The 27,412-nt window shown below is 41.7% G+C and overlaps 2 protein-coding genes across 2 annotated transcripts in view; one reads left to right on the top strand and one right to left on the bottom strand.

The window, feature by feature from the left end:
- The window catches only part of GABRA5 (gamma-aminobutyric acid type A receptor subunit alpha5), a gene marked incomplete at its 5' end in the record, with an annotated part of 53,492 nt that extends 49,913 nt beyond the window's left edge, over nt 1-3,579 (bottom strand). Inside the window, one exon of the mRNA XM_083881844.1 lies at nt 3,494-3,579. Coding sequence (XP_083737970.1) covers nt 3,494-3,579 — 86 coding nt within the window. The remainder of the gene's footprint in view (nt 1-3,493) is intronic.
- GABRB3 (gamma-aminobutyric acid type A receptor subunit beta3) overlaps nt 1-27,412 on the top strand; it is a gene marked incomplete at both ends in the record, with an annotated part of 198,192 nt that overhangs the window by 42,695 nt on the left and 128,085 nt on the right. The window lies entirely within an intron of this gene.

Genomic DNA, 27,412 nt, shown 5'->3' with positions numbered 1-27,412 from the left:
AGCTGGATGGCCTGAGGGACACTCCTGCTCTTTGGCTAGCTGGCAGGCCAGAGATGCTGAACCCGTTCACCTGTTCTGCAGTGGGATTTACTGATAACTGTTTGCCTCCTGCAAGCAGTTCTACATAGCAATTGCCTAATGGGTTCAAAAAGCTATCTGGAGATATGGAGAATGAAAAAGAAGACAGACTAAAAAAATAAACAGACAGGCATGACTGCGTAAGGATACAATAACTCTTACAAAACTAGTTTTAAAAAATATGAGGAAGAACTCCTTAGCATCACAAGTACTTGTAATGAGGTATCCTAGCAGAACTAACTGCTTAGGGCTGCAGAAACTAACTTGAAATAACAGCCTGAAGGAGAGGTATGTTTTGCCTAAATTGCAGGATTATAGTCTTAGTGATATGGGCTGTGGGCTGGAGAAGAAGTATGTGAAACCACAGATGCATCATGGACTGAATTCTTCAGAGTGTACAGAGAAATGCTGGGTTGACTACACATAATTGGGATCTTCTGTTCTCCATATTTCCGCTATTATAAATATTATTAGCAGATGGCAACTACACTGTGGGTACATTAACAATGTCCATCCCTGTTGGTTCTGGCTCCTGGACAGATTTCTGAAATGGCACATCCAAAACTGAAACACACCAGGACTGTGCATCATCAGTGTGACCCCATGGATGGCCTGGGACTTGCAAAGTAAGAGCTGGCCAGCCTGGAGCCTACCATGGGCTACCTCATCTCAGGGAGATCTGTGTGCAAGCAGCCACACATGGCACCAACCCTCATAGGGCTGCCATTACCTGGGTGCCCTGAGGGCCCACAAGCATTGTTTTATCTCATCTGAAAATGCTCTTCATGGTCTTTTTTCACTTTTAATCACTCTATAGCTTTATTATCAATGTTTACTTTTGAGACAATTGTGCGCTACCTTGAAATGCTTAAGTAAAACACCTTAACTTGTTATACATTATACAACTCAAGGTTGAATTCAAGCAGGCTTGAAAAAGCTTTGACTTGTGCTGGACCATTCCTGCATAAGTAGATTTATAAAACTGTTAAACCAAAAACAGGAGGGGAGACCTCAAAACCTCTTCTCAGTTCATCCATATCTTTGAATTTTAATTCAGTGATTTTTCTTTAGATAGCCGCTACCAATTATGTCTACAGTCCTCCTCTACTGCCTACTAATGTGGATTATTCTAGATAGTCATTACACATTTATGTTAAACATTAATCACAGTCTTTTGCTGAGATTTCTCAAGTAGCCTAGTAGATTGAGATACATAATTTCTGTTTATGTTACCAGGCATTGTGCATCAAAATCCCCCAAGGTGGCTTTGGCTATGTCAGCAAAAATCGTATTTATGATTTAATATAAATATGGAATGACTATGGAGAACTGTAGAAAAATATCTGCCTTCATCTGTAATGTCCTACAGTATTTTGATTTTTAATTTGTGCTCCTTTGACCAATCGCTTTTATCCAGCACATTGCAAAACTCACTGCAATATAACAGCACAGCAGAAACATGGATGAAGCTAATAAAGAAGAACCTGGTAGCAACAGCAAGTGTTACCAGTATTAGATTCCTGCAGTTAATACAGCAGCCTACATGTTAATTGTACTGCTCCGTCCTGAAGAGTCAGTCCCAAAGCACTTAGCAAATTACACTCAGAAACTGCTTCTGCCTCTGAAGCAGAAGCGCTGGAGCATCCTCTGTCTTTTGAGCAGGGTCAAAATTCAGCCCTAAGGCAATGTGTGAATGGTGCAGTGAATTGGAGCTGCTTATCTCTGCAGGCCTGGACTAAAATTACTAGATCAGAAATGGGGGGCAAGGGGTGGGGTGGGGGGAATTTACGTGATGATCTCATTTTAGTGCACAGAAGCATTCTGACTAACTTGCAAAAAACAAGTGTCCTAGTTTCCTCTAGTTCCTATGGTTATCTGCCAGGTTACAGGTCACACTGATTTCTACCTGGGACTTTGATTCAGTATTTGCTTTGGAGTCAAGAGAGAGTTAAACCATTTTGGTTTGGGGTTGTTTGATTCTGGGGTTTTTTGCATCCTCATCTATCTATCTATCCTTCTGTTAGAGGAGAAACACACTCAAAAGACTCACACACCAAGCAGATTACACTCAACTACTGCAATGTGATGCCTTCTGCAGGGACGACAATCAACCAAGGACTTAAGGTTATAGACACCAAGGTTTTCCTCAATGTGGAAACAGTTTGTCAATCTACAATAATGTAAAGACAAGTTTGAAGCAAGTCCCATTCTATCTCAGCCCTCTTAAATTCTGTCACAAAATCTTGGGAGACTTTTTCCTTAGACCATGGTGAAAGAAGGACCAGGTCTTTCCAAGGCAAATAAACGAGTATGCAACTCTTTGCATCCTTTGTAGAATGCAGTCCTACAACTGTTCATATAAACCTCTGAGGTTGCAGGCTTCTGCCTACCTGCACGGGACACGTGCTGGATACCAGGCTAAGCTTTGCTTACAGCAGAGACAGTCACCACTCAAAGTGTGGTCTTTCTCCTAGTTCCAATCTGGAACAAATCTGTTTGCTTGAAATCAGAAACTGATTTGCATCTCCATTTTATATCTTCTTATAGCAAGGAATCGATGGGTGTGCTTGTGAATCAGCGTGTTGGGAGGATTCATTTTTTTCGGGTGAAATCATAAATAATTGTTCTCCTCCACAAAGAAGAATCAACCTACGTTTCCCAAGCACTTGAAAAATGCTTTTTCCAGATTCCATTGTATAGCTCATATTTGGAAAGTTCTTAAGATCTCTGGGTATAGGAAAAATATATAAATAGAGGGTTCCTGACTTTATTTTTCATTTCCTGAGACCTACAGCCAGAGCATCTCTTTAAAATAGTTTTCAGAATATCACTGTCAGGAAAGCATCCAAAGCAAAAATAGGAAATGGGATTCCTAGCTATATGCTTCAGGGAAACACGATTTCTAATTATTCTAACAAGTTTCCAACTCAGACATCCTTCTAAGCAGTCACTATCTTAGGTCACTCAGGAGGAAAGCCTGTACCAGTTAGTAACATGCATCAAGTCTCATTGTTGCAGTTTTGGAGGTTTTTTTGCACTAGTGCCTATAACCAGCACCCATCAGGTGAGAGGGAAGGTGCAAGATCTCGGCATTACAGATGTAGGAGCAGAGGGCACCACAGCCCCTGGCTGTGCTAAACCCAGGTCAGAGCACAGGTCAGCAGCTGTAGGCCTGGTCCGAGCTCCTTGTGCCCCACAAGTCTCTCCCTATGCCACTGTAGCAGGCATAAACAACTGATACAAGAGAGCAAATCTGAACAGGAGAGCAAATCACTCCCTCCCCTCTGACACCCCACCTTAAGAGGAAACGCAAAGCTCACTTGTTTTGTTCAGTTACTCCGTATCACACAGAGCCAAGTTTCCTCGTTTCCTTAAAAAAGCCACAGAAGAAATTCAAATGCAACTGGCAACTCACCCGAAGTGGCTGGCTAAACTCATGGAAACGCAGAAGAGGAAGAAGTTTTTGATCATGATAAAGTCAGAGACCATCCCATTGTCCATTCCAGAGGAGAAGAGGAACGCAGGTGGTTGCTTTGGTGAAGGTGCAGCTGTTCACTTTGTTCTTACACTGCAACAATACAAAAAATTGATAAATTATTGCATGGACAGAGAGCAGGATAGCAGAGTTCAGCTAACATCGCATCTTTTGCTATCTGCGTTTTTCACAAACTTATCTAGGCTTATGTAAACATCAGCTGTTTATGTAAAATTGTGTATCTTCAAGGACATGTTTTACCTTCTGCTGTCAGCAAACTGCAAAACAGGAAAAATGCTTTGTGGCCCAGCTTTTCCATATATTCATGTGTGGTATAAGTAACTAAAAAAATAGCCACCATTTTCCAAATGCCAATTTCAACCCTTTACCTATTTCAACAACTTCCACATGCCTGCAAACCCAGGGCTGTGTGCAGCCTCCGCATCCTTTCCTTCCATCGCAATTTTTTCCCATTAAATACCCGGCTTCCCTTTCCAAAATCCCAGTTGAAATGCCAAGAAACACCTACTGCTTCTTGGAATTCATGCTGCTGATGCACGGCTTAGCAAAAGGAGGGTGGGTTGTTGGGGGGGGGGGGGGGCGGGGGGGAAAGGGTAAAAAGTGACCTTCCTCGCAAAGGCACATAAACCTCACGCTAGCACGAAGAACGACAGTAATGTAGCTGCTCCAGCGACTGCTGCTTTTTGGATACCTGCCTCAGCGACCAGATCACCAATTTCAGCATTGTGCACTAACGTTTTCCTCTGTGCCCTATTAAAAACAAACAAAAAACCAAAACCACAACAAAACCCCCCAAAAGCCAACGAAACAAAAAACAAACCAACCTCCCGAACCCAACAAAAACCCCAAAACAACCCCCAAAAACGCATCCAGAGGGGAACTGCCTGTATTTTCCACCTGAACCCTGTGCCCCCGTGCTACATCGCTCAGCAACTTGTTCTCCCAGCCCGCCGGCGCCGCGAGGCAAAACGCCCGAATCAAAAGCCGCCCCCCGGGGCTCCCCCGCCCGGCCCGGGCTGCCCCGCAGCGGATCCCGTTTGCTCCGCGCCGGGCCCTGGGGCGCTGCCGCTCCCTGCCCGCAGCCCGGCCCGCCCGCACCTGTCCGGAGACCGTGGCTCACTGGCGGCCGCCGCCCGCAGCCCGGGGCGCCGCGCTCCGCTCCGCTCGGCGGAGGGTGACACCGGCCCTCCCGTGCCCGTGCCCGTGCCCGTGCCCGCTCCGCCGCTCCTTCCCGCGTCCCCTCCCGGTCCCCCGGCGCCCCAGGACTGCCCCCGCCCCGCCCGCCGGCCGAAGTTTCCCGCGGCCATGTGCTTCCCCTGCCCGGCCGGGCGCCACGGCCCGGGGCTTACCGGCCGCCGCCGAGGGGACGAGGGGTCAGCGTCTGCCCGAAAGTTGCGGAGCGGCGGCAGGAGCGGAGCGGGAGCGGCGGCGCTGCCTCCCGGCCGCTGGCAGGCGCGGCCCCGCCGCAGCGCCGCGCCCGCGCCGCCCCCGCGCAGAGCCCGCGGCCGGGAGCGCGGGGCGGTGCGCGGGCTCTGCGCGCTCGACCCCCGGGCACCCCGCGGGGTCCTCCCGGCACGGGGCCGCTCCCGGAGCCGGCACAGCCCCGGCGGGCGGCAGCGCCTTCCCCGGCTCCCCGCGCTGCTCTCCCGCCAGAGCCCCCGCCGGGCGCCCCGGGCAGGGTCTCTCTCGGGCGATCCCGGCCCGCACCGACTGCCCTCAGGGACGGGGAGTCCCCGCCGCAGCCCGGGCGTGCAGGTGTCCTGGGACCGCGGGCCGGGGACAGCCAGCACGTCCGAGCCTTGCCGATGTAGAGACAGGCTCGCTGCACCACACGTGTGTCAGCTACATATGTATGCGCACACCTCCAATACCCAGAGCTTACCTAAGGTCCTCTTCAGGGGACCTGACCTAAACCATCCTAGCTCTTAAATGCTGACGTGGTAGGTGTATATCCACAAAATAAACTCTCTTTTTTACATCCTCGCTATTGGACATCCATAGTTTATATATCTGTATTGCATATTTCAAGAGACCTGCAATAACTTCAAGGTTTCCTTGTGATTGTGTGTGGTACTATTCCAGAAAAATGAATTGTTTCACAGCCTCAATGATAGGAGCATTACACTCCCTACATGTTCAAGTCACATATATAATATACTGCTTGCAGGTGCAGTTTGAACTACATGAAAGAGGAAGTGAGTTTTGTGTAGTCCCCGTTCCTGGGGATTCCTTGAGATGAATGCAATGTTTTGCAGCAGGCGTATCTTACACGTGATAATATATGATTTCAGGATATACTGCTGAGACTGTGTTTCAAAGTAACACTCCAAACTCAGTTATTAAATTATCGGATCTAATGAGGTAGTGCATGTCTTTCAGGCAATGTTATGGATCAATGAAGCGCTTGGTTTTTTCCTATATCTATATAAAAGCTCTATGGAATTAATCCCTCCACTGAAACCAGTATTGGTTCTGTAGCTCATTGCCACAGAGGATGCTGCTCTATGTGTGCCTACTTCACATTCTGCCCTGTCTGAGTTGAAAACTGGTACTTAGAAATTTCAGTTTACGTTTCTTTCCCACCTAACAAAGCCAGAAATGCTGCCCCGGGGAGAATTTTCTATGTAAACAATGAATCATTTTCCTAGTATCAATCGAGTAGGATTTTCTCGGGCAGTTCTTTGTAATTCCTCTCTTCAGCATTCCGTTAAGGCTCATCAGGGATTGGATTGGATGATTTTTAAAGGTCCCTTTCAACCCGAACCAGTCTATGGTTCAATGGCTCTATATGTGGTGCTTTGCTTGGCTCTGTTGGAGTTTTACAGCAATGATTTATGATCCTGAATGCAGAGCCAATGACATACGTTGTTCCTCGTTGTTCCTTAGTGACTTCAATAAATATGAAGTTGTGAATGAATGTTGCTATCAGAACAGCTTTCCCAGTGCTTAAAAATATCTGAGTTAAGTAGTATGAAGCACCAGTAGTTTCTCATCATAATGTTCTTGCCTAGGAGTGTTTAAATCACTTTTTTTACAGTGCTTTGATTTATAGCACAAAGTATTTATATCTCTTTAGAGGTGATGTTGTAAAAATATGTGATCTTTAAATAATTTTACAAAAGAGATAGGTAGGAATATTGGCCTAGACTTTAGTGCAAGCAGGTGAGAGCTGAGTGCTCCGGCCTCTGGCTCCAGCTCCTGGCGAGCAGAGCTGAGTCTCTCTCGGCTCCTCAGACTCCCTACATCTTCTCCTCGAAGCCATATGCTGCAGATCCGCTTCCCAGCGCCCAAGGGAGGAAGCGTTTAGGAACTGGGGGAGCAGAATAGCAAGAAAATGTTTAAGGAAAGCTTAAAGAAAAAGACGAGATAAACGGTACAGAACCGTTTGGGTTAGAAAGGGATCTTAGCCATCACTTAGTTCCACCCTCTGCCACGGGCAAGGACACGGCGAAGGCGCCTTACTCGGGGAAACAGCGAGCTGAGAAACGCCGGCCTCCCGCATCGCGCATCGCACATCCCGCATCCCGCATCGCGCCGGGCCCCGCGCTGCTCCCGCCGTGTCCCTGTGCCCGGGCGGGCACCTCGGGCAGGGCTGGTGCTGGTGCTGGGCGCGGCCGCCGGGGGGCAGCACAGCTCCACCGAACCGCCGGGCCGGGGCAGCGCTGGCTCGGCGGGGCGCGGAGCGGGCCGGTGAAACGCTGACTGCACAGCCCCGCGGCTGCACCCCGGCAGGACCGTGGCTGTGATCGCGGGTATTGCCAGCAATAGAGAGGACGCTGTTGTGAAGGCAACGGTGTTGCGCGTCTTCCGCTGTTTCTTCGGGCACTCTCTTGTGATTCGCACCGTGTTTGGGTCCTCACTCAGCCTCTTTGTCACGTTTTGAAGGATACCTTGAATTTAGTATGTGAGTCAAATGCTTTCTGTTAGGGTCAGGAAGATGTTTTGTTTGCTTGATTGTTCTCCACGCTGGTGTATACCAAAATATTAATATGGCCATTCCATACAGTGATTTTCTTTAAAATTTAGGAGAAGTTTGTGTGGTCTCTCTCTCTGACAGTTCTCCTCACTGTTTCAGTAAGTAATGTTACTTATTTGCAGAGATGAATGCATTTCAGGTTGATCATCCTCTGCATGGGACTGAGACAATAGTGCAGGCAATCACAGGGCTGTGGTTTTTACCATGGCACCTGCGTGGGAGCCCACTGGGAAACACACACCAACCTCTCACCATGTTAGAAAATGGACTGTTTTGCCAGCAGCCAAAGTTGCCTCTGTAATTGGTCAAGTAATTCCTTCTTCCAGGAAAGTTACAGAGAGCTCATGAAGTTGTGTGGAGGTGTGACACGCTGTGGGATTTGGTGTGAGTAGGTCTTCAGAGGAATTCTCCTCTACCAAAAGAATTCAATTCCATCATCTAGGTAGGGAGGACTGCCTGTTCTCTTGAAATCTTTTTCCTTTGGCCTCTTAGCTAAGATTCCGTAAAAGGCAGCACTTGGTACAGTGACTTTTGTGATACCAATCCTTTTCCAATAGAGAGCAGTCTGAATTCATCAGTCATTGAAGGAACCCCTAATCACCAGCCAATACAGACTCAGCTACTCTCAGTGCAGAGACTGGATCTGAGCATAGGGTGTAAGTCTTGTTTTCACTCCCTTCTTTACTAGTATGTGTAAAAACTGGAGTCGAGACTCTATTGAGCCCAGGTGAGACACACCCAGAGTTCCTCAGTATGAAAGAAACATGCATGTAGGGAAAAAAGTCGAGCAAAGGACCACGAAGATTATTAAAAGACTGGAGTGTCTCTCAGGAAGGTGAGGCAGAGAGAGCTGGGATTGTCCAGACAGGAGAAGAAAAGGCTGTGACAGATACTTATCCATGAGTATAAATACCTGAGGGCAGGGACTGAAGAAGCAGGAGACAGACTTTTCTTAGCGCTACTGACTAACAGTGAGGAAGGAGCTGGGGTTTAGCCTGGAGAAAAGAAGGCTCAAGGGAGACCTTATCACTCTCTACAACCACCTGAAAGGAGGTTGTAGCCAGGGGTCAATCTCTTCTCCCAAGCAACCAATGAAAGGATGAGAGGAAATGGCTTCAAGCTGCACCAGGATAACTTCAGGTTGCATATCAGGAAGAATTTCTTCACAGAAAGAGTTGTTAAATCTTGGAATGAGCTGCTCAGGGAAGTGGTGGAGTCACTGTCCCTGGAGATGTTCATGAAAAGACTGGATGTAGTATCTAGAGCCGTGGTCTAATTGAGAAGGTGGCGATCAGTCAAAGGTTGGACTGGATGATCTTGGAGGTCTTTTCCAACCTAAATGATTCTGTGACAGAAAAAAGTACAGCAGTCACAAATTAAAAGACATGACATTCCATCTGAATACAAGAAAACATGTTTTTACCTTGAGGGTGGTCAAACACATGAACAGGTTGCTCAGAGAAGTTGTGAAATCTCTGTCTGTGAAGAAAAAACTTGAAGGTAAACGATCCTGGAAAACCCACTGTAACTGACCTTTTTTGAGCAGGAGGTGGGTCTCAGTAATCTCCAGAGGCACCCTCCAGCCTCAGCCATCCTGTGATCTGTAAAGTATGAAAACTGTGCCATCCTGTGAAAGTCTCCCCTAATTTCTCCAAACTATTTCAGAACTGGGTCTGGTAGTAAAATGATGCAAACAACCTTGCTGATGTGAGAGGTATTAGAATCTGATAGACTTGGAAGCATTTGATGTATTTCTGGATGATATGGAGGGATATTGGTAGCCTTTTTTTTCTATCCTATAATGCCATGGGTACCATAAAACATGACCAATTTGCTGCATTTCACTTGTCTGCTGGGCCATGCTGCAGACAGAACTGCTTTTAGGACCTGCTGTTTTGGCAGTTTATTCTGTGCATCCCAGTGGCAATAGGGAACTACTTGCCTGAGCAGTACATTTTGTGAAATGTAGCTGGGGGCAGGGTAACACTGGGAAGGGTTGCTCAGAGATAGAGTTGTTCTCTTTTTGTGTAGCACGGAAGACATCAGTGGTGCCATTGGAAGAGAGGTGGATGCCCACCTGCAGTGTTCCAGCAAAATTCCAGATGGTTGTGAGAAGTAACACCTTTAGCAAGCAACACTAATGATTCTATGTGCTCTTTGTTGTGATTCCCAAATCTGCAGGTTCAAAGGTTCATCTGATCTAATCTTGAGCAGAGTTCTTTCTGCATGGATTCAGTTTAGAAATGAATGAAAGGCTGCATTTTCTCTTTGGCAGTTCATCCTGTCTGCTATGGGCAACCCTCAGTCCATTTCCACATACTAGACTAACAGCTGAGCCAATGTTCAGGGTGTGCCTGAATACTGTTGTCGTGGATTTATAGAATGTCCTAAGATTTGCTGTTTCTGAAAACCACTCTAGGCACCTTACAGAGGTCCTTACTCCAAGACTAGAACCCCAGGTGTTGTATTAGAGACTTTGCCCCATTAGAAAAGCAAAATGTTTCCTAGAGATACCTCCCACACCCAGAGGAGTAGAGAACATTTCCAACATTTTTCAGCCCATATTAAGATTCCAATGCTCTAACCCTTGGATTAGAGCATTAAAGCAAAGACTGTTACTTAAAGTGACATCCCTGTCTTTCTGCAGCCATATAAAAGTTCCACCTTTTTCTCCAAACCCATTTAGGTGTTTGACTCCCTATACAGCTCCCTTGTCCCTAACCCATTCTCTCCTCCCTAGAGGTTAACCCAGCTATGGGGCTGATGGTGGGTTTCATCAGCCCTGACACTGCCCTTGCAATGCCTTTGCAGGGAAATGTTGCACACAGGCAGGTTTTGACCATTTGTTTACCTCAGTTCAGCTTGCCACTGAGACAGCCCTTTTCACCTCTGCCTTGGAAAAGAGAGAATTTCCTCCACACCAGCGGGTAGCAATGAAAACTCAGAGTGAAGGGTCAGACCTCCTTACAAATATTTTTCCCATGGAAGACTTGTGCTTTTATTCATATCCTTACTAGGTTCAGATGTGAAATCTGCTCCCTGTTCCAGCAGCCTACCAAAGTCTGCTCTTGAAACACAAATAATGAAAGCTAAAGGGATTTACAACACATCCTGGTTCATGGTCTTAGATTTGGGAGGCAGAGGCACTACCTAACAAAAATCCCTCCTCCATCACACAGTCCACAAATTTCCGTAGTACTATAAACTGTGAGTTTCTGTTTTGCTTTTCTCTTGCGTTGCAGGAATATAGGCTCTTTTTTCTGGGTATCCTTGAACTGCAGCAAGTCACCTCTTCCATGAGTGTTATATCCCATAAACAAGGGCCTGCTGTTATCTCACCTTGAATCTTCCCCTGGTTTCTTTTCTTGTTGGCACTGTGCTTTTAGCATAGATAAGTTTGTGGACACAAAATTTTTGCACACAAGTGAGCATCAACTTAGAAAGCCTGTGAACCAGAACTTTATGACCCTATCGTGTAAAATCCCTTTAGTTAATTTTTTTTCAAAATGGTTAAATTTACTGGTTAGTATTTTAGCTAAGTAGAGTAGCAGTTATATCTATATCTGAAAAATAATGGGTCATTAGGGTAGCATTGTACAGAATCTTTAAGGCCACAGCCTGGTGATTTGGGTGCAAATTTACTGTAGGGCACTGCATGGTGCACCCCTTCTGAGGATAGAGCACGCCTTTAATGATACAGTGGAGCAAAAACCCATCTAATTAAGAAAGTACTTTGTGGAGAATAACCACAACCATTCAGCCTCATACATATGATTCCTAAAGAAATTTTAATCAGGCTTAAAGTGGAGCATGCAAGCTCTGCATCAGTATTCAAAGCTTTATGCATATGCTACTGTACATGTAATTCCTTCATAAGAGGAAGGCGAGAACAAATCTTAGAAGGAACAACACAGAAATTCATTGAAGTAAGAGGAACAGATCAATGTTGATAAATTCTTTATTAAGCATATATTCAAATATTCATAATGGATGAAAGGTGGGTGTATTAATGGACAGTGTAGGACTATAGTAAAATAATGTACTTACTGATGTTAAGAACAGAGTATTTGAAGTTTAGAAATTGGTTAAATAAAGCCAAGAGGAATCAAAATCTATTTGACATTCAGAGTAAATCTGTGAATTCTATTATACATACATATGCATGTGTCTCTCTCTCTCATATTTAGGTTATAAGATCTACATATTTATGTCTGTTGATACATGTATGTACATATCAACTGTCAGGTGGGTTTTGGCTGTGTAAATACTAAAATAAGATTGGATTAGTGTGTTTTAAGTTGTTGTGATGAACCCAGGTCTTTTTTTGGCTGCTGCAGTTTCCATATTTACTGCATTTCCCTGCGTTGTTTATATGTGTGCTGGGCATACTGACAGAACTCATCATTTCTGTTTCTGATCAATAAAGGTAACTGTCAAAGATGCCAACAAATATTAGTATCCACTTTTGTAAAATTTCACATAAGCTTTCAAGTCACCCTGTTCGTGATTCATTACAATAATTAGCTGCTGCTAGAGGAAAATACATTAATGAATACCATTTGGAAAGCTGTAGACACTACTTGCATTTATTTTAGGATTTGCAATATACTGATTTTCAGGCTGAATTTATTGGCAAAGGTTAGGTGGGAATAAATGTTCTCAGCAGTTCTGAATCCCATTAAATGTGACTTCTGTTGTATAGATTCAAGTACTATAATTAATAAAATCTCAAGAAAAATGAGTTTTTAAATAGTTTTATCTAGAATTAACTTCTACTGAAATTGAACGGAGCTGGTTAAAAAAAAGGAAATGATCTCACATTCCCTTGTTTTGGAAAAAATATTGATGATTTCAAAATATTTACAGGATGTAAAATATTAATGATTGAACTATTAAAATATATCACAACAATGCAGGTGACGCCAGTCCTACAGCTTTGTAGAAAAATATTTTGTCAGTCCCAGTGCAGTAGCATTCAGAAAGATAAAAATAGTAGCATGTATCAGTCAATAAGCCAGATTTTCATGCAGCATAAATTGGCCAAGTGAAGGGCAGCAGAGCTACACCCATATATCAGCTGAGGTTATGCCTGGAGTGTGACCCAGTAATTATGACTCAGTCAACGAGAGTTTGTTTGAATCTGAAGAATGAGATTTGGCACAAATATTAAATAGGGGCTTTTTTTTTTTTTTTTTTTTTTTTTCATTTTATCACAAATTTATTCCATGAAAAATGCAGGTGGCTTGCTCACAAAACAACTGCAGTGCAGTCTCAAATTTGCCAATTTGTATTAGTCAATGGAAAAAAAAGTAGATTAAAACAGCAAAGTTAATAAGCATTTTGGTTTTAGTATTTCTGAAAACATCAGTGGGATGTAAGAGGAGGCTATAATTGCAGAAAAACTTAAGAACAGCTGTGAGGAGCCATCATATAACCCATGCTTTGGATGTTCACTTGAGCTGTGAGAAAGTCAAATTAACTCTTTGCTGAGGGCAGTCATTTTCTTTTTGAGTGCTGGGAATTTTTTATGGGTTTTTCTTGTTCTCTCCTCTTAGACTGTTCCAGTTTTACAGAGGTGATTGAGTGTTCAACATATTTAGGATGTTGCAGATTCAGTTTCATTCCTAGGTGCAGTGTTTTTCTTGACAGCTTGTGCCGTAGTTTTTGAAGGAAGGAACCAGGCATTTGAACCGGAGGAACAAGGCTGCATATCTATTGTGCCTGGTCCTTCTTCAAACTCCACAACAACTCTATTGGCTGCATATTTTTGAGAAAGAAGATTGCTTGCATAAGTAAGATAAACTGGATTTATCACTATGCCTTTCACCTTCAGCAACTGAAAACTAGTGGATTAGTTTGGAGCTTTATACTTCAAATGGATCACAGACTGCTGGTCAATTGTCTGCAAGAAACTTTACCTGCTTGTCTCTCGATCCCTTGTGGATGCAAGGAGGTAACACCCATGTTAATTTTAGCAGCCAAAAAGTGGGAATGGTCAATGAGCACAGCATCCCAGTTGCACAGAAGAGGATCAAAAGAGTAGCTTCAAAGAGAAAATAATGACTTAAATAAATCATGACCAGTAGAATGATTGCAGTTTGATCTACTGGTGTTTTCCCAGTTTACTAAAAAGAACAAAACAAGAGCCATCAAATGTTAATCAGATGCTTTTTGTGTGGAGTGTGCTGGGGCAGCATCCTGGGTATGTCCAACACAGCAGGAGGGAATGAGTTTCAGGTGCAGAATACAAGAAAAGAGAAATTAGGCCTGTGTCATGTTTCTTTTAACATGCTCTGGTCAGATCTGTCCTTATCTCAGCCCTTTCTTTGTGCCTCACATTGGGTGTCAAAAATGCTTATCATGATTTGAGTCCCCTTCCCAAACCCAGGTCAGCCCTGCTTCAGGGTAACTCCCCCCACTTATATGCCAGGCATGACATTCTGGGATGTGGAATTTCCATTGGTCAGTTTGGGCCATCTGTCCCAGCTATGCTCCCTTCCAGTTTCCTTTGTGTACCTCCTCACTGGCAGAGCATGAGACAAGGAAAATGCCCCTGACTTAAGAAAACAACTTAGCAAAAAACCAAAACATAAGTGTGCTATCAATACCATCTTCATTCCAAATACAAAACACAGCACTGTAACAGCTATGGAGAAGAAATTAATTCTACTTTTGCTGAACCCAGGGGAGCCTTCCATTTAGTTTTCCACTCTTAACTGTGTTTCATCTTGAAGTGCTATTTATTTGAAATCAGATTATGATGCTTTTATCACAGCTTTTTGAGTTCCAGCATCTACATCATGGAAAAGTAGCCACGCTGGAACCACCAGTGGCTTGATGGCTAAGGCATTCACCTAGGCATAGGTCATCAGTTTTGTAAGCACTGGACTGAAGTGTTAGTCTCAATGTGAAGATAACTCCAAAATTTTGGCAGCTGACCTTTAACTATATGTCTTATTTTATGGATGACCAGCTTGGGCTGCCCAAGGCTTATAGAGCACTTGAAATGGTAGACAAAATTGGTGAGAGCCGTGGTTTCTCAGCACTTCAGACTGCAAGGCAGTGCAATCTCCAGTAAAGTGCACAGGGCTGCAAGCCATGAATTCTAATCCTTACTCTGCAACTAATTCACAGTGTAGCTCCAGGCAAGTCCCTATCTCTTCAGCTGTAAAATGGGAATAATAATAATGGTTTCCTATCTTTCGGCAGCGATAAATTCATCTGTGTTCTTGAGGCATGCAAATACTACAGTGATGAGTGGCCCAGAAAAGACTGTGAAAAAATGAATAATTCTGTATTTACAGCAGGCTTTGGGTGTGCAGTAAATAAGGCACTGCTAACTGGCTGGTGAAGATTACTTTTCTAAGTAGCTGTTTATTCAGTAGGTACTGTGTAATCAGTACCTACTTATCCTGTGTAATGAATGATAAAGGGTTCCTTGGGGGGAAAAGAGAGGTAAAGACAGATTTCAAGAAAATTTAGTAATTTGCAGGAAAGTACAGTTAGGATTTCATCATCCATTTAGGTTCTAGTGTTCCTCAACTCCAAAGCTCTTGATTTTGGCAGACATCATAATGTTCTTCTGACACAATTGTCTTTTGTGCAGCCACATATTTAGGTGTAGTAGCTTGCCCCCTGTCATAAGACAGAAGGGATGCTTTACTCAAAAGCTAACATTGTGACTACACACATGTATCATTCTTCATGTGCATTATTTCTGTCTGAAAAACAGGAAAAACTAATCTGACATATTATTTTTTTAATGGCTGTTTTGATCACACCGTTATATTCCCATTCTTATACTGCATTTTTCTGAGTTCTCAGATTAGTTTCAAGGTAGGTGGCCTGCAAAATACAGGCCTTTTTCTTTGTATACAAATAAAATTCCCCTAAAGGGCAATAAATAAATTCCCCTCTCTTAACAAATAAATTTCTGCTGTTGAAAGTAACAGGAAAAACAATGAAGGCCTCTGTAAATGGTGGAATGCTAACACTCCAAACTTTGTTAGAGTAGTCTGAGCATGTTTATCCTGCAGTTTAACTGCTTATTAGACCATTGCTATCACATCTGTTAAAAGCATGTGCAATCCACAAAACAAGCTGCCAAATGTCCCTTTACAATTACATTGTTCAGAGATGTGTATTATCATTCTGGCTGGGGAGATGAGGGGGAAGAAGTGCTTGTTGTCTTCCTTATCTTCCATAAAGCTTTTGGTGCTGTCTCCCATAAGATCCTCACAGGTAAGCTCAGGAAGTGTGGGTTAGATGAGTGCACAGTGAGGAAGAGCACACAGTGAGATGAGCTCACAGATCAGGAACTGCACAAGAGATGGAGCTCAGAGGGTTGTGACCAGTTCTGGCACTGTTTGTAGACATGCAGCAAGCACTGTTCCCCTGGGGTCAGCACTGGGACCATTCTCATTCTACTTACTCATCAGTGACCTGGATGAAGGGATGGAGCAGCAAGTTTGCTGATAATATATGACAGAGAGGAACAGCTGACACACCAGGAGGCTCTGCTGCCAGTCAGTGAGACTTGGACAGGCTGGAGAGTTGGGCAGAGAGGAACCCAATGAAGTCCAAGAAAGGCAAACGCAGGGTCCTGTACCTCAGGAAGAACAACCCTGATCTGCAGCACAGGCTGGGGCTGACCTGCTGCAAAGCAGCTCTGCAGAGAAGAACCTGGGGATCTTAGTGGACAAGAAGCTGTCCATGAGCCAGCAGTGTGTCCCTGGGGTCAAGAAGGTCAGTGGTGTCCTGGAGTGCATTAGGAATAGCGAGGCCTGCAAGTCAAGAGAGGTGATCCTCCCCCTGTATTCAGTCCTAGTGAACACAGCATTGGGACTACTGTGTCTGGCTCTGGACTTTCCCATTCAAGAAATATAAGGAACTACTTGAGACAGTCCAGTGGAGGGCTATGAAGACGATTAGGGAATAGATCATCTCTCTTGTGAGGAAAGGCTGAGGGATCTGGGACTGTTTAGCCTTCAGAAAAATGAGAGGGTATCTTACTGATGCATACAAATATCTTAAGGCTGGGTCCCAAGAGGATGGGTCCAGACACTTGTCAGTGGTGCCCAGCAACATGATAAGGGGCATCAGGCCCTAATGGAAACACAGGAAGTTTGCTCTCAGTATGAGAAAAAAGTCTTTACTTTGAGGGTAAAGACAGAGCCCTCAAACAGTTTGCCCAGGTTGTAGAGTCTCCTTCTGTGGAGATATTCAAAACCTGCCTGTATTGTGCCACATGCATTAGGTGGACCTGCTTTAGCAGGAGGCTTAGACTAGACAATTTCCAGAGATATTTTCCTACCACAACCATTCTGCAATTCTGTAATTCTCTATCTTGTACTTGTGTATATGAGATGTTAGTGCAGCAGACCCCCCAGTGAGTCTTCTTGAGTATAGTTTTGAGTCATGCTTACTTTTTATATAGAAGAAAATCTATGTTCTGCCAAGATAGAGTATGCATAGATTTGTTAGTCTGATCTGCACCCCATTTGGTGGTGCTATATTTAAAATTAGGACATATCAAATTAGAATCGTGGTATTTGCAGTAGTCTTGATATAACAGGAAATCATCTACTGCTGTAAGTATCAACTTACAGCCCCTCAGTGTATCTAATAAAGAAGCATGTTTTATTGTAATCTAGCTCTACACATTTCTAGACATTTACTTGATGTTATTATTTGTGATATTTAAGATCTATTTGAAATTATAAGAATATACTGCATAAAGCAATGTACTATATGTCCTCAAAGGATATTTAAATTTATATCTTAAATTAAGTTTTTTCTTGCTACTTATACTGAAAACCTTCACCAGCAAATATTTTGGAGCAAAATATTTCCATATATGTTTCTTTATAGGCCCTTATATTATGATCTACACACATAATTCACTCTAGGCATGTGAATTTTTGGCAGCTGAACCCACATGCAAAGTTATAGCAGTGATTAACTCAGTAGAAACATATTTGCAACACTTTGTCCTTTAGGTTTTTACTTTTCACTTAACAAAGGGTGCTACCAGCTATGAGCAGGATACAAACAATAGGCACAGAATTATTGTTGGGGATGGCTTTTGCCTCTAGTCACTTATGAATTAAACATCTAATGTCTCACATTTGAAAACATTTTAAAAATAGTTTGCATATAAAAAGGATGACTGTAAAACAGATTTCAGTGAAGAAATCTTCAGCGTATTGTGAGCATGGCAGCTTTGCTGCTCAGTAAAACTTTGCCAAAAGTACATCACCTTTTGCATTGTTGTCTGACATAATCTGATGGCCTACATTTCATTCAGTATCTTCTTAGTGTTTGCTGTTAGATAAGTCTACACCTTCAGAGGCACCTAGATACTAGGAAACATGGCAAAGCAAATGGAATTTGGATTGTTTGAATATGAATTTTCATGTGGATTCCCTCATGAATGCGAAACCATAAATGTCCTTTTTCTATAGCTGCTGATGAGCTGATTGGAAAAAGTCTCCTACCACGATCTCCTGTGAAAACTGTGGCCACTGAAATAATGCTACTATTAAAAAGTATGAGATGAACACAATTGCAACAAGCAGAACTTCAGCAAGGACTGTGCTAAATACTAAGAATTCAGTGCTAGAAAATGATTGTAACCTAACTGTACTTGTAGTTAAACATAAAGCTCTCATCTTCTTGGAATAGCACCCTGATTCTTGTAATCAAAACCAAATTGAAACACTGATGTCTGTTTCTCAGTGTCAGGGAAAGAGATTAAGGGGAAAGGAGAGGTCACTGACATCTTTCATATCACAGAATGTACTTTGAAAAGGTCAGAGTGACACCAGGGAAAAACCTGAATGAAGAAAGAATGTACTATATACCAGTACCTCAGCACCAGTTGTAACGTAGAGCTGCCAGCAGCACCACAAGCAAGATTATAAGCAAGATTATAATAAGGAAGATACCTTTACAGAATCTGTGGTGGCCAGCAGCAACTATGCTTTTGTGGCTTGTTTAATGCAGTTATGACTGCACACAGGTTTACATTTTAAAGACAGGAATTAAGTGTGGAAAGGAGCTTGATGCTCTAAGTTTTGCTGTGTAACTGTTTCCATTGAGATGCACAGAGAGAATTGAGTGTGTTTGGATGGCCAGACCCCGGTGACAGCATAAAAACCTGAGCAATGTTCCATATTATATAAATAGCCTGAATCATGCAAAAGTTCTTCTATCTTTAAAACAAACAAACAAACAAGAAAGGAGACAGCTAGGCCTTCAGATGCCTAAATAATGAGAGCTTTCCCTGTCATTCTCTCTATTGCATGCAGGCACTCCATGGTATTAGTAACTTTACTAATGTGGGTAATTTCATTTCAGTCTTATTTTCAATTGTTATCATTCTCCAATTTTTCCTTAAATTTATTTCCCCAGTGGCTAAAAGATTAATGATTACCCTTCCATTAGGGAGGAACAAAAAGACAGCTTCAGCATTATTTATTTATTATTCTTTTTCTTAGCTGGAAATTGAATTATCTACTCCCTATTTAAGACCCATCTAGTGAAAATGTCACTTGCCATGAACTAAATGCTCTTTAATAGCAGCAGTACATATGTTACCTAATAGTAACAGGACATAACTAGCTAGCAGAGCAGAATAGGAGGAGAAGACAAAAAAGCAAACTTGAGCGTAGAACCATGCACATCTACACATGGAAATAGATAAGAACCTTACAAGGTTAATACTCAGTGCACCCTCGGCAATGTGGCCACATCTTTCTCAGGGACACTCCTAAAGGATGGGATGCCATCCAGAGGGGCCTGGAGAAGCTCCAGCAGGGGGTCCATGGGAACCTAATGAGCTTCAACAAGGCCAAGTGTAGGATGATGCACCTGGGTCAGGGCAACTCCTGGTAACAAAAAGAGCTGTGGGATGAGAGGATCAAAAGCAGCCTTGATACTCCAGCCCTGCCAAGAAGGACTTATGGATGCTGGTGGATGAGAGCCTGGACATGTGCTGGCAATATGCACTCGCAGTCCAGAAAACCAATCACACCCTGGGCTGCACCAAAAGCAGTGTGGCCAGCAGGGCGAGGGAGGGGACTCTACCCCCCTACTCTGCTCTGGTGAGACCTCACCAGGAGTGCTGCAACCAGCTCTGGGGTCCCCAGCACAGAAAAGGCAAGGACTTGTAGCAGATTGAAAGGTGCTACAAAGATCATCAGAGAGCTGGACACCCTCTAGTATGGAGACAGGCTGGAAGAGCTGGGATTGTTCAGCCTGAAGGAGAGAAAGCCCCAGGGAGAACTCATTGTGGCCTTTAGGAGTGTCACTGAGAAAGATGTGACCACATTGCTGAGGGTGCACTGAGGATTAACCCATCTGTTCTTGTAAGGTTGTCTGTCACAGATTTTTTTTTTAGTAGTAAAATCTTCTGACTTCTGTTAATGAGCATAAGAAATAACTCCACTAAAATATTCCATGCTGACCGTGTTATAAAGCTTTCCTCTTACCTAATTCTAAGGAAAATTACCCAAAATTATCAGAATATTCTAAGGAAAATTACACCTGTATCAGATGGTACATCAAGATCTTTGTTACATCCAAAGATTATTGAAGTTCCCCAGAGTTCAGGCTAACCAAATTATTTATGGTGGTTGCTAGAGGCTGCTATCCAGTACCACAGTATAGCGTGGGGGCGGGGTGTCTTTCCAAAGAAAAAACAAAGTAAATTTGTCAATCCATTGAATTTATTAGCAAAATGACTCCTGAATTCATCATGCAGTCTCTTCCATGTTATCTTTCCTGAAGTTTGGACTTACACAAGTATTTTACTCTTTCTAACTCCCTGAGCTGCGTGTATGAAACAGAGATTTACACTAAATTTTCTTTAAGTTGGGATATCACCAGCTCCCTGTGTTTGCTCATTCTGGCTTCCTATGCAGAAATGGCCAGAGTGCTCAAGCAATTCCCTTTCCTCCTGATGGGAATCTCAAGCACTTTTATTCATCCATAAGTATCCACAAGAGAGATTTCCTAAGGGAAGGGTTGGCCTAATGCTAGCCAGCCCTTGGGACAGGGAGGGTGGCTACAACATGTGAGGTGTTTGTGCATGTGGGGCATGTGTCTGCTCCCACACTCTTCTAGGCAGTTGTGCATGTTACTGCACAGTAATGTGCAGTATGATAATGACACAATGTGTCAGCATTGCACTCCCATTCCTGGCCTAGCAACCATCCTTCAAGATGGGAAAATCAAACCTAGCCACCTTCCACACTGGCCAAACCCTAGAAAAGGACATGGTGCATGCCTGAGAAAGGTGCAGCATCTGGCACGTCTGCCATGTCTGATGGAGCTCCAGAGCTCCCAGTGGGCTATGCAGCTTGCCATGACCTCCAGAGTATGCATGTTGGTGTGAGGCACAATCTGGACCATCATTTCATAAAATCCTCTTAGTTTAGCAGAAAAATAGTGAGTTGTTACTTAGAAAAATATTTTCCTTTTTTAAGTATTATTGCTTTTTGCTTATTTTTCAAAGTGGATTGTGTGCGTAAATGTCCATGAAAACAGATCGGAAGGAAATAACTAAAAGAAGAAAAAAAAAAATTTCTGTTACAAGAGCTAAATTTGTCTTTCCAGAAAGGAACTGGAAAATACGCTAGACTATACCACATTGAAATGTAAATGCTGTCAACTGCATCATTTCCTTTTTCAGTCTACTATTAATTACAGTGGACTTGTAGCAATTTCACTTAATACTGAAGGGATCATATTAAGGCAGGAATAAAGGCTGGAAAAGTACGTGCTTTATTCAATTTCCTACTGTTTTAAAGAATGGAGTCTTAAACTTTCTGCAAGTTATTAGATTGTATGCATTGAAGAAAAAGCAAAAAAAAAATTAAAGTATAATATGACATTGATTTCTATAGCAGAATGGAAATTTGGTGTGAAGTTCAGTGAACTAGAGCTTATTTTCATTATAGATACTTCTACTGAGAGATTCTGTTAAGATTTAGAACTGGTGCTGAATGCCTCCAGTGAAATGGCAAATCTCTGTACAATTACAAGCACATAAGAATGGGAACACTGGAACACACCAAAACACCCTATTCAGTGATTCCCCCTAAACTTACAGAAAATGAGTAAGAAGAGAACAAGTACCTACACAACCACTGAAAGAGAGAGTGCTTGCCTTGTGCTGAGCAGCAAAGAAGACCTGGGAAGGCTGTGAGAGGGTCCAGCCTCTCGTTCCCTCCTGCTAAATGTCCCACTTTGCCCTGGGTGTCAGCCAGAGTCCCCATTCTGCCTGAGGTCCACATGCCAAAATTTCAAGACGTTTAGGAACCTTAAAAAAAAAAATAAATTAAAAAAAAAAAATCTATTCTGTGGTACCTAGCATTCCAGGGAAAGTCAACTCTTCCATAACACTCAGGTTCTAGCAATCTGCAGTTTAGAGTTAAATGTTAATTGATACTTAATCATATATAATAAATCTATATATAAGAGTTCTGCATGATAACTTAAGGGTATTAAGATCTCTGAAATATTGTAAAATATATGTCTGATTGATTTATTTTGTCTTAAGCACTGTTAAATGTAGGATTGCTTTCTATATGGGAAAATATAATTTATGTTTCCTAGAAGTTACAACAAAGTATTGGGCATTAGGAGGCTAATATTCTCTTTCCTATCTGCCAGGGAAACCTTATAACCAGGACTCACAGCCTGACATTGATAAATGATTTAATTCTGTAGTGTTTGCCCCATATTCCTCAAGTGGGATTTTTAAATGGAGATTAATAACTGCTCGCCTCTCTGAGGTTTCAGATGTCCCAGTTTTACAATGTCTAATATGTATGTACACACAGCATTTGAGAACTTTGAGAGAAAAATACCAAATATAGTTGAAAATTATATTGGGGCCTTTTAGCCGGCTTGCATGCATGGTACAATTTATAAAGCTGATGATGAACAAAGCCAGGCAATTTAGAGATTCTAGTGGATGACTAAACACTGAATGAATATGAATAAAGGGGTATGAATATGAATTCTTTTATTGTTTCTTACAGGCAATAGAAAAGTATTTCAGGCATATCCAAAACTGTTTATAAAACTCTCGATAAACTGAGGTGTTGAAATGTGTGCTCTGGATTTCATAAGTGTTTTTTTCAGACTTAATTACTTCACAGTGTCTTCCAATAAAGATGCAGGGAATTTTGAAACATAATTTTAATAAAAATATATTTAAAATTTCATCCATAAAAGCTTTTAGTTGTTTGTTTTTGTGGGTTTTTTTTGTTTGTTTGTTTTTGTTTTGGTTTGGGTTGGGTTTTTTTTGGTTTTGTTTTTTTTTTGTATTTACCAAGGTCAAGAGGAGATCTGAGAGCATTCTAATGTCACTGGATGTTTGTTTTGCATTTAAAGAAAATAAAAATTTTAGCACTACTTCAACAGATAGGAGGATGTCCCAATATATTCAGGACAGTTTAAGTGTTCATATTCACATCTCCAAATTCTGTACAATAAAAATGGTGTTAGTTCTTCTGATTCATTTTTAAAGCAAAGAACATTTCCATGTTTTCCAATTCAAAGAACATTTCCAATCTTTCATAGACTGGCATGACTATTTAACTACACTTTACAGTTCTCTCGCCCTCACACTTGATGTGAAGCAGGGAAAATGCAAAGATGCATAGGCTCCTTTACCAGCTTGTTTCTCCCTTAAATCAAAACTTTTGATGATTAAAGAAGAGCAGAAAAAAGAAAGTACAGCTCGAGGCTATGATATAATGCACTTAGAAGTCCCAAAGGCAATATTCTTAACATCTACAACCAACCCTGAAACATAACAGAGGAATGTAAATGTTAGGGCTGGGCTCTTAAATTCAAGGTTCCTGACACACTGTGGGCTGACAGCCTTTGAATTTATAAAGACCTCCTATCTAAACAACCAAAAGAGCTAAAGATCACTTAGAATAATTATTTTGATGTATACTTGCAAAGCAGTAGCAACCTATGAGAAAGTATTACCATGTACATATCCAGGCGATTATTTAATCTGATCATATGTTGCTTCATCATCTTAAAATTGCTCTTCCATGCATAGCCGGAGACTAATTTTATCTGTAAAAGTGTGTGTCAGGGGATTCATAACCCATTTTAAGTATTTGTGTATAACTGCATACACTTAACATGTTTTAGAATGGATCAAGAAATTTTTCTTCCTCATGACATTTTTTCAAATTACTGAAATACTTGAGTCGTTAATGGAAATGTCTTCTCTTAGTTAAGGGTTTTTTCCACAGTATTATTAAAAAAAAAAAAAAAGGCAAAGCAAAAAACCAAAACAACAACGACAACAAAAGAAAATATTTTTGATTTTCTGTGGATGCCTAAAAAAATCCAAGGAATGAACCACAGAAAATTCTTTAGAGACCAAGGGCACCTTAATTTTTTGCAGCAAAAGTACCTGAGGAGTATCTAATGGGCCCTGTCAAATTGATGTGCTCATTGGCATGGCTATTGCACAACAGCTCTGAGTTCAGCACAGAGCATGTTAGCAACACCTGCTTTCAGTCAAAACTGTCGTGATGTTGGGCCAAAGTGACCTTTTCATTTTGTAATATGGGTCATTGAAAAACATGCACAATGTCCACTAGGATGCCTGAATGAGAACCTAGGGCTCTCTTCTGCCTCCGTGTACTTTGCATGGAAAACTCAATCCCTCTATGGGGAGCTGCCCTTCACAGTCATGAGGCTTTCAAGGGTGGCATCAGCTATTCTTTAATGAATTAATTTTTATTTTTCCCAGACTATTAACTTTCATTCTGAAAACAAAACAAAAACACTAAACGCTTTTAAGGAATTGAAGAGCTTGAGAGAGTAGGCTTTGTTTAAAATCATAATTGCTTCTGCCACCAAAATTGACATGAATACCTTAAAATTCAATATACATCACATCTTTTATAATACAGACATGCTTATTGAACATATATTCTTGTCTGTGAAATGTAAAGAGGTTTATTTCTAAAGGTTTTTCTGAGCACTAGCTGCATCTGATTTTTTTTTCTTTCTGGGTAAATCCATGTTTTACAACAGCCCTCTAATACCTCAGGAGGGTTAGAAGGACACTAGAAAACTTTTTATCACCTTGGGATGTATGAAAATGCTTCAGAGGATCAAAGTATAGAAATCAAGAATATGCAATTGAATGAATTTCTGAAGTAAGAGAAATAAAATCAGTGGTTTATTTGGACCAGTGGAGAGTGTAGTAATGAAAACAACAGCCATTTTAAGGTGTGAAAGTTATTTAACTGCTGGCTGGCTCATGGTAAACCAGAAACATATATTTCTGATTGCATTGAAGATAACCATTCCCAGACTGAATCAAGCCAATATTGCGTCAGTCTGCTGTCACCTGACAACAGGCAGTAGTAGTACTTTGGGAAAGACATACAAAACAGGACAGATAAAACCCAATTCTTTCCCAGGTATAAGCGTTCATTTTTAAGCAGTCTGAGGTTTATAGACTTCCTCAGGCAGAGGGTGCATTCACATCATTGATCTTAATATCCATTGATGGAGCTTCTTCTCATGCATTTGTCTAATGGATTCTTGAGCCCATTTATATCTTTGACCTCCACAGCTTCCTCTGGCATTGAGCCCTACAATTTAATTATGCATTGTGTGATAAAGGACTTCATATTGTTTGCTTTAAACTGACCGCCTGATCATCTGAGTGCTTCTCTGTATTTTATAATACATGTGACAGCAAATAATCATTTAGGCAGCCTATGACTTCATATACATCCATCATCTCTCTCCTCCCTCAACTGCCCTCCAGACTTAAGTGTCTCAGCCTAAATCTTTTTCTTCCTACCAATTCCATTCCATACTTCTAATCATCCCTGTAGCTCTTTCCTATACATTTATTGAGCTCTCAAGCTCTTTGAGATGGAAGAGAACAGCAGGAAGATTCAAGGGTATGGGTAGAACACAGATACTGTACTGACTTTTTTGTTCTATTAATTCCCTCATTGTTCTTAGCACTTGTTTACCTTTTTGAGCTCTGCTGAGCATGGAGCTGGAACCTTCACTAGACTATTTACAGTGACACTGATATCTTTAGTCTGAGGACAATGGAAAATTTATGCACTGGTCTTGTATGCATTTTCATGGCTTTCCCTATGCCCATTATTTTATATTTGGAAATAGAATGCATTTAAAAGAAAAGAGAAAATAAATTCTGTGGGCTAAAATAATGCTATAGAAACTACAGAATTTGAACTAAAACTAGACACATTCAAAAATATCAGTGATTAAATGTGAGCAAACTGGAGTCCACAACTTGACATAGTCTCGCTCCACGGTTCTTATCTTGCTCTGAAATGCCAACAAACAGGTTTGTAGACTTGCTAAATTCATCGGCATGTTTCTGAGCAGTACTAAACTTCCCATCTCTGGCTGATGTCAAAAGGAGTCAAGACTGGCTAGCCCTCATAGAAATGGATCTGAAGAGTATTTTTCTGGTAACTGTTTATACTATGTGACATTGTCACTTCCATACTATTTGTGGAGCTTGATGCTGGGAAAAATGAATTTCTAGAGAGGTTATGAAAGATCAAGGATGGTATAATGTCATCATAATTACATGTAACTTGGGCATCAGTATTACATAAAAGCATATTGAATGCTTACTTAACATAACATTTGAATAAATCATGTTTAAAATCATGTTCACTGAAACATTTATTTCAGCTAGAGCTACATAGTTTAAGCTGCTCATACATAAACATTTTCAGCATTATTTATGAAAACCTGGCTTGCATCCACTTAATTTATATTTTAAAAAATAAGAGATAGCTATGTGGATCTTATATTAATAGCCAAAACATCCATCGTCTGCTGCTTACTGAGGTTTCAGCAGATCTACAATGGTAATTCAATAACTGTGTCTACAATATCCTGGGAGTTTTAAACACAGTTTTCCATTTTTGCATTTGACATTTCAGTCTGTACTTTCTTACTTTTCTTGATAGGCTTCCAGGTACTAAAAATAATTAGTTAGTGCCTATCACGCTATGTGACAGTGATGCCCTTGAATACCTAACGTGGTTAGCAAGGGTTGAACCTCCTAGGAAAAGTGAATTTTATTGACTCATTGATGCAAGTGCCTCACTGCTTCTGAAGTTTCTGGAGGGAAAGTTTGCAAAGTGGGTTGAGCAGTCTTAAGGTAGAAGCCCAGAATCAGCTGTTCTAGGGAGGAAAATTTACAGCTGGGCTTTGCCATTGCAACCAATAGTTACTGCACTAAAGCCATGTAGAATGAGCCACACTCGGCCTCTACTGTGTATGCTGGGTCAACCAACAACTCTATTTTCTTCATTTCAAAGTGAATAAGGCTCAAACGTAATGAGGTGTGCATTCCCCTAGCCAGTAGAGAGGGAGTTTTTCTTCACATTTCTTTTTTCTTCCTGTTTGTAAATAGCTTGAGAGGTACTCTGAGAATTCTTCCCAAAGTAGAAAAGCAAGTTTTGTTTTTTCTCAGTGGTGGCCTTCCATGTTCAGATACTTTCAAATCTGAAGCTAAAATATCTCACTTCCTTACTGTTAGCATTGTCTAACAAGCTAAAAAATTAGCCTTTGTGTCTATATTTTCATGCTGAATCATTTTGTTAGATATATAATGTAAGAGTATGTAACTCATAACAAGAGTACTTGTTAAGCATTCTGTGATTCATTAGCATTGAAGTATAGAATGGTTTGGGTTGGAAGGGACTTAAAAGATGATTTAAGTTCCTATCCCCCTGCCATGGGTGGGGATACCTTCCACTAGACCAGGTTTCTCAGAGCCCCATCCGTCCTGGCCTTGAACACTTCCAGGG

Source organism: Zosterops lateralis (assembly GCF_965231275.1).
Source record: "Zosterops lateralis genome assembly, chromosome: 2".
Lineage (NCBI taxonomy): Eukaryota > Metazoa > Chordata > Aves > Passeriformes > Zosteropidae > Zosterops > Zosterops lateralis.
This window is presented reverse-complemented; position numbering and strand designations above follow the sequence as displayed.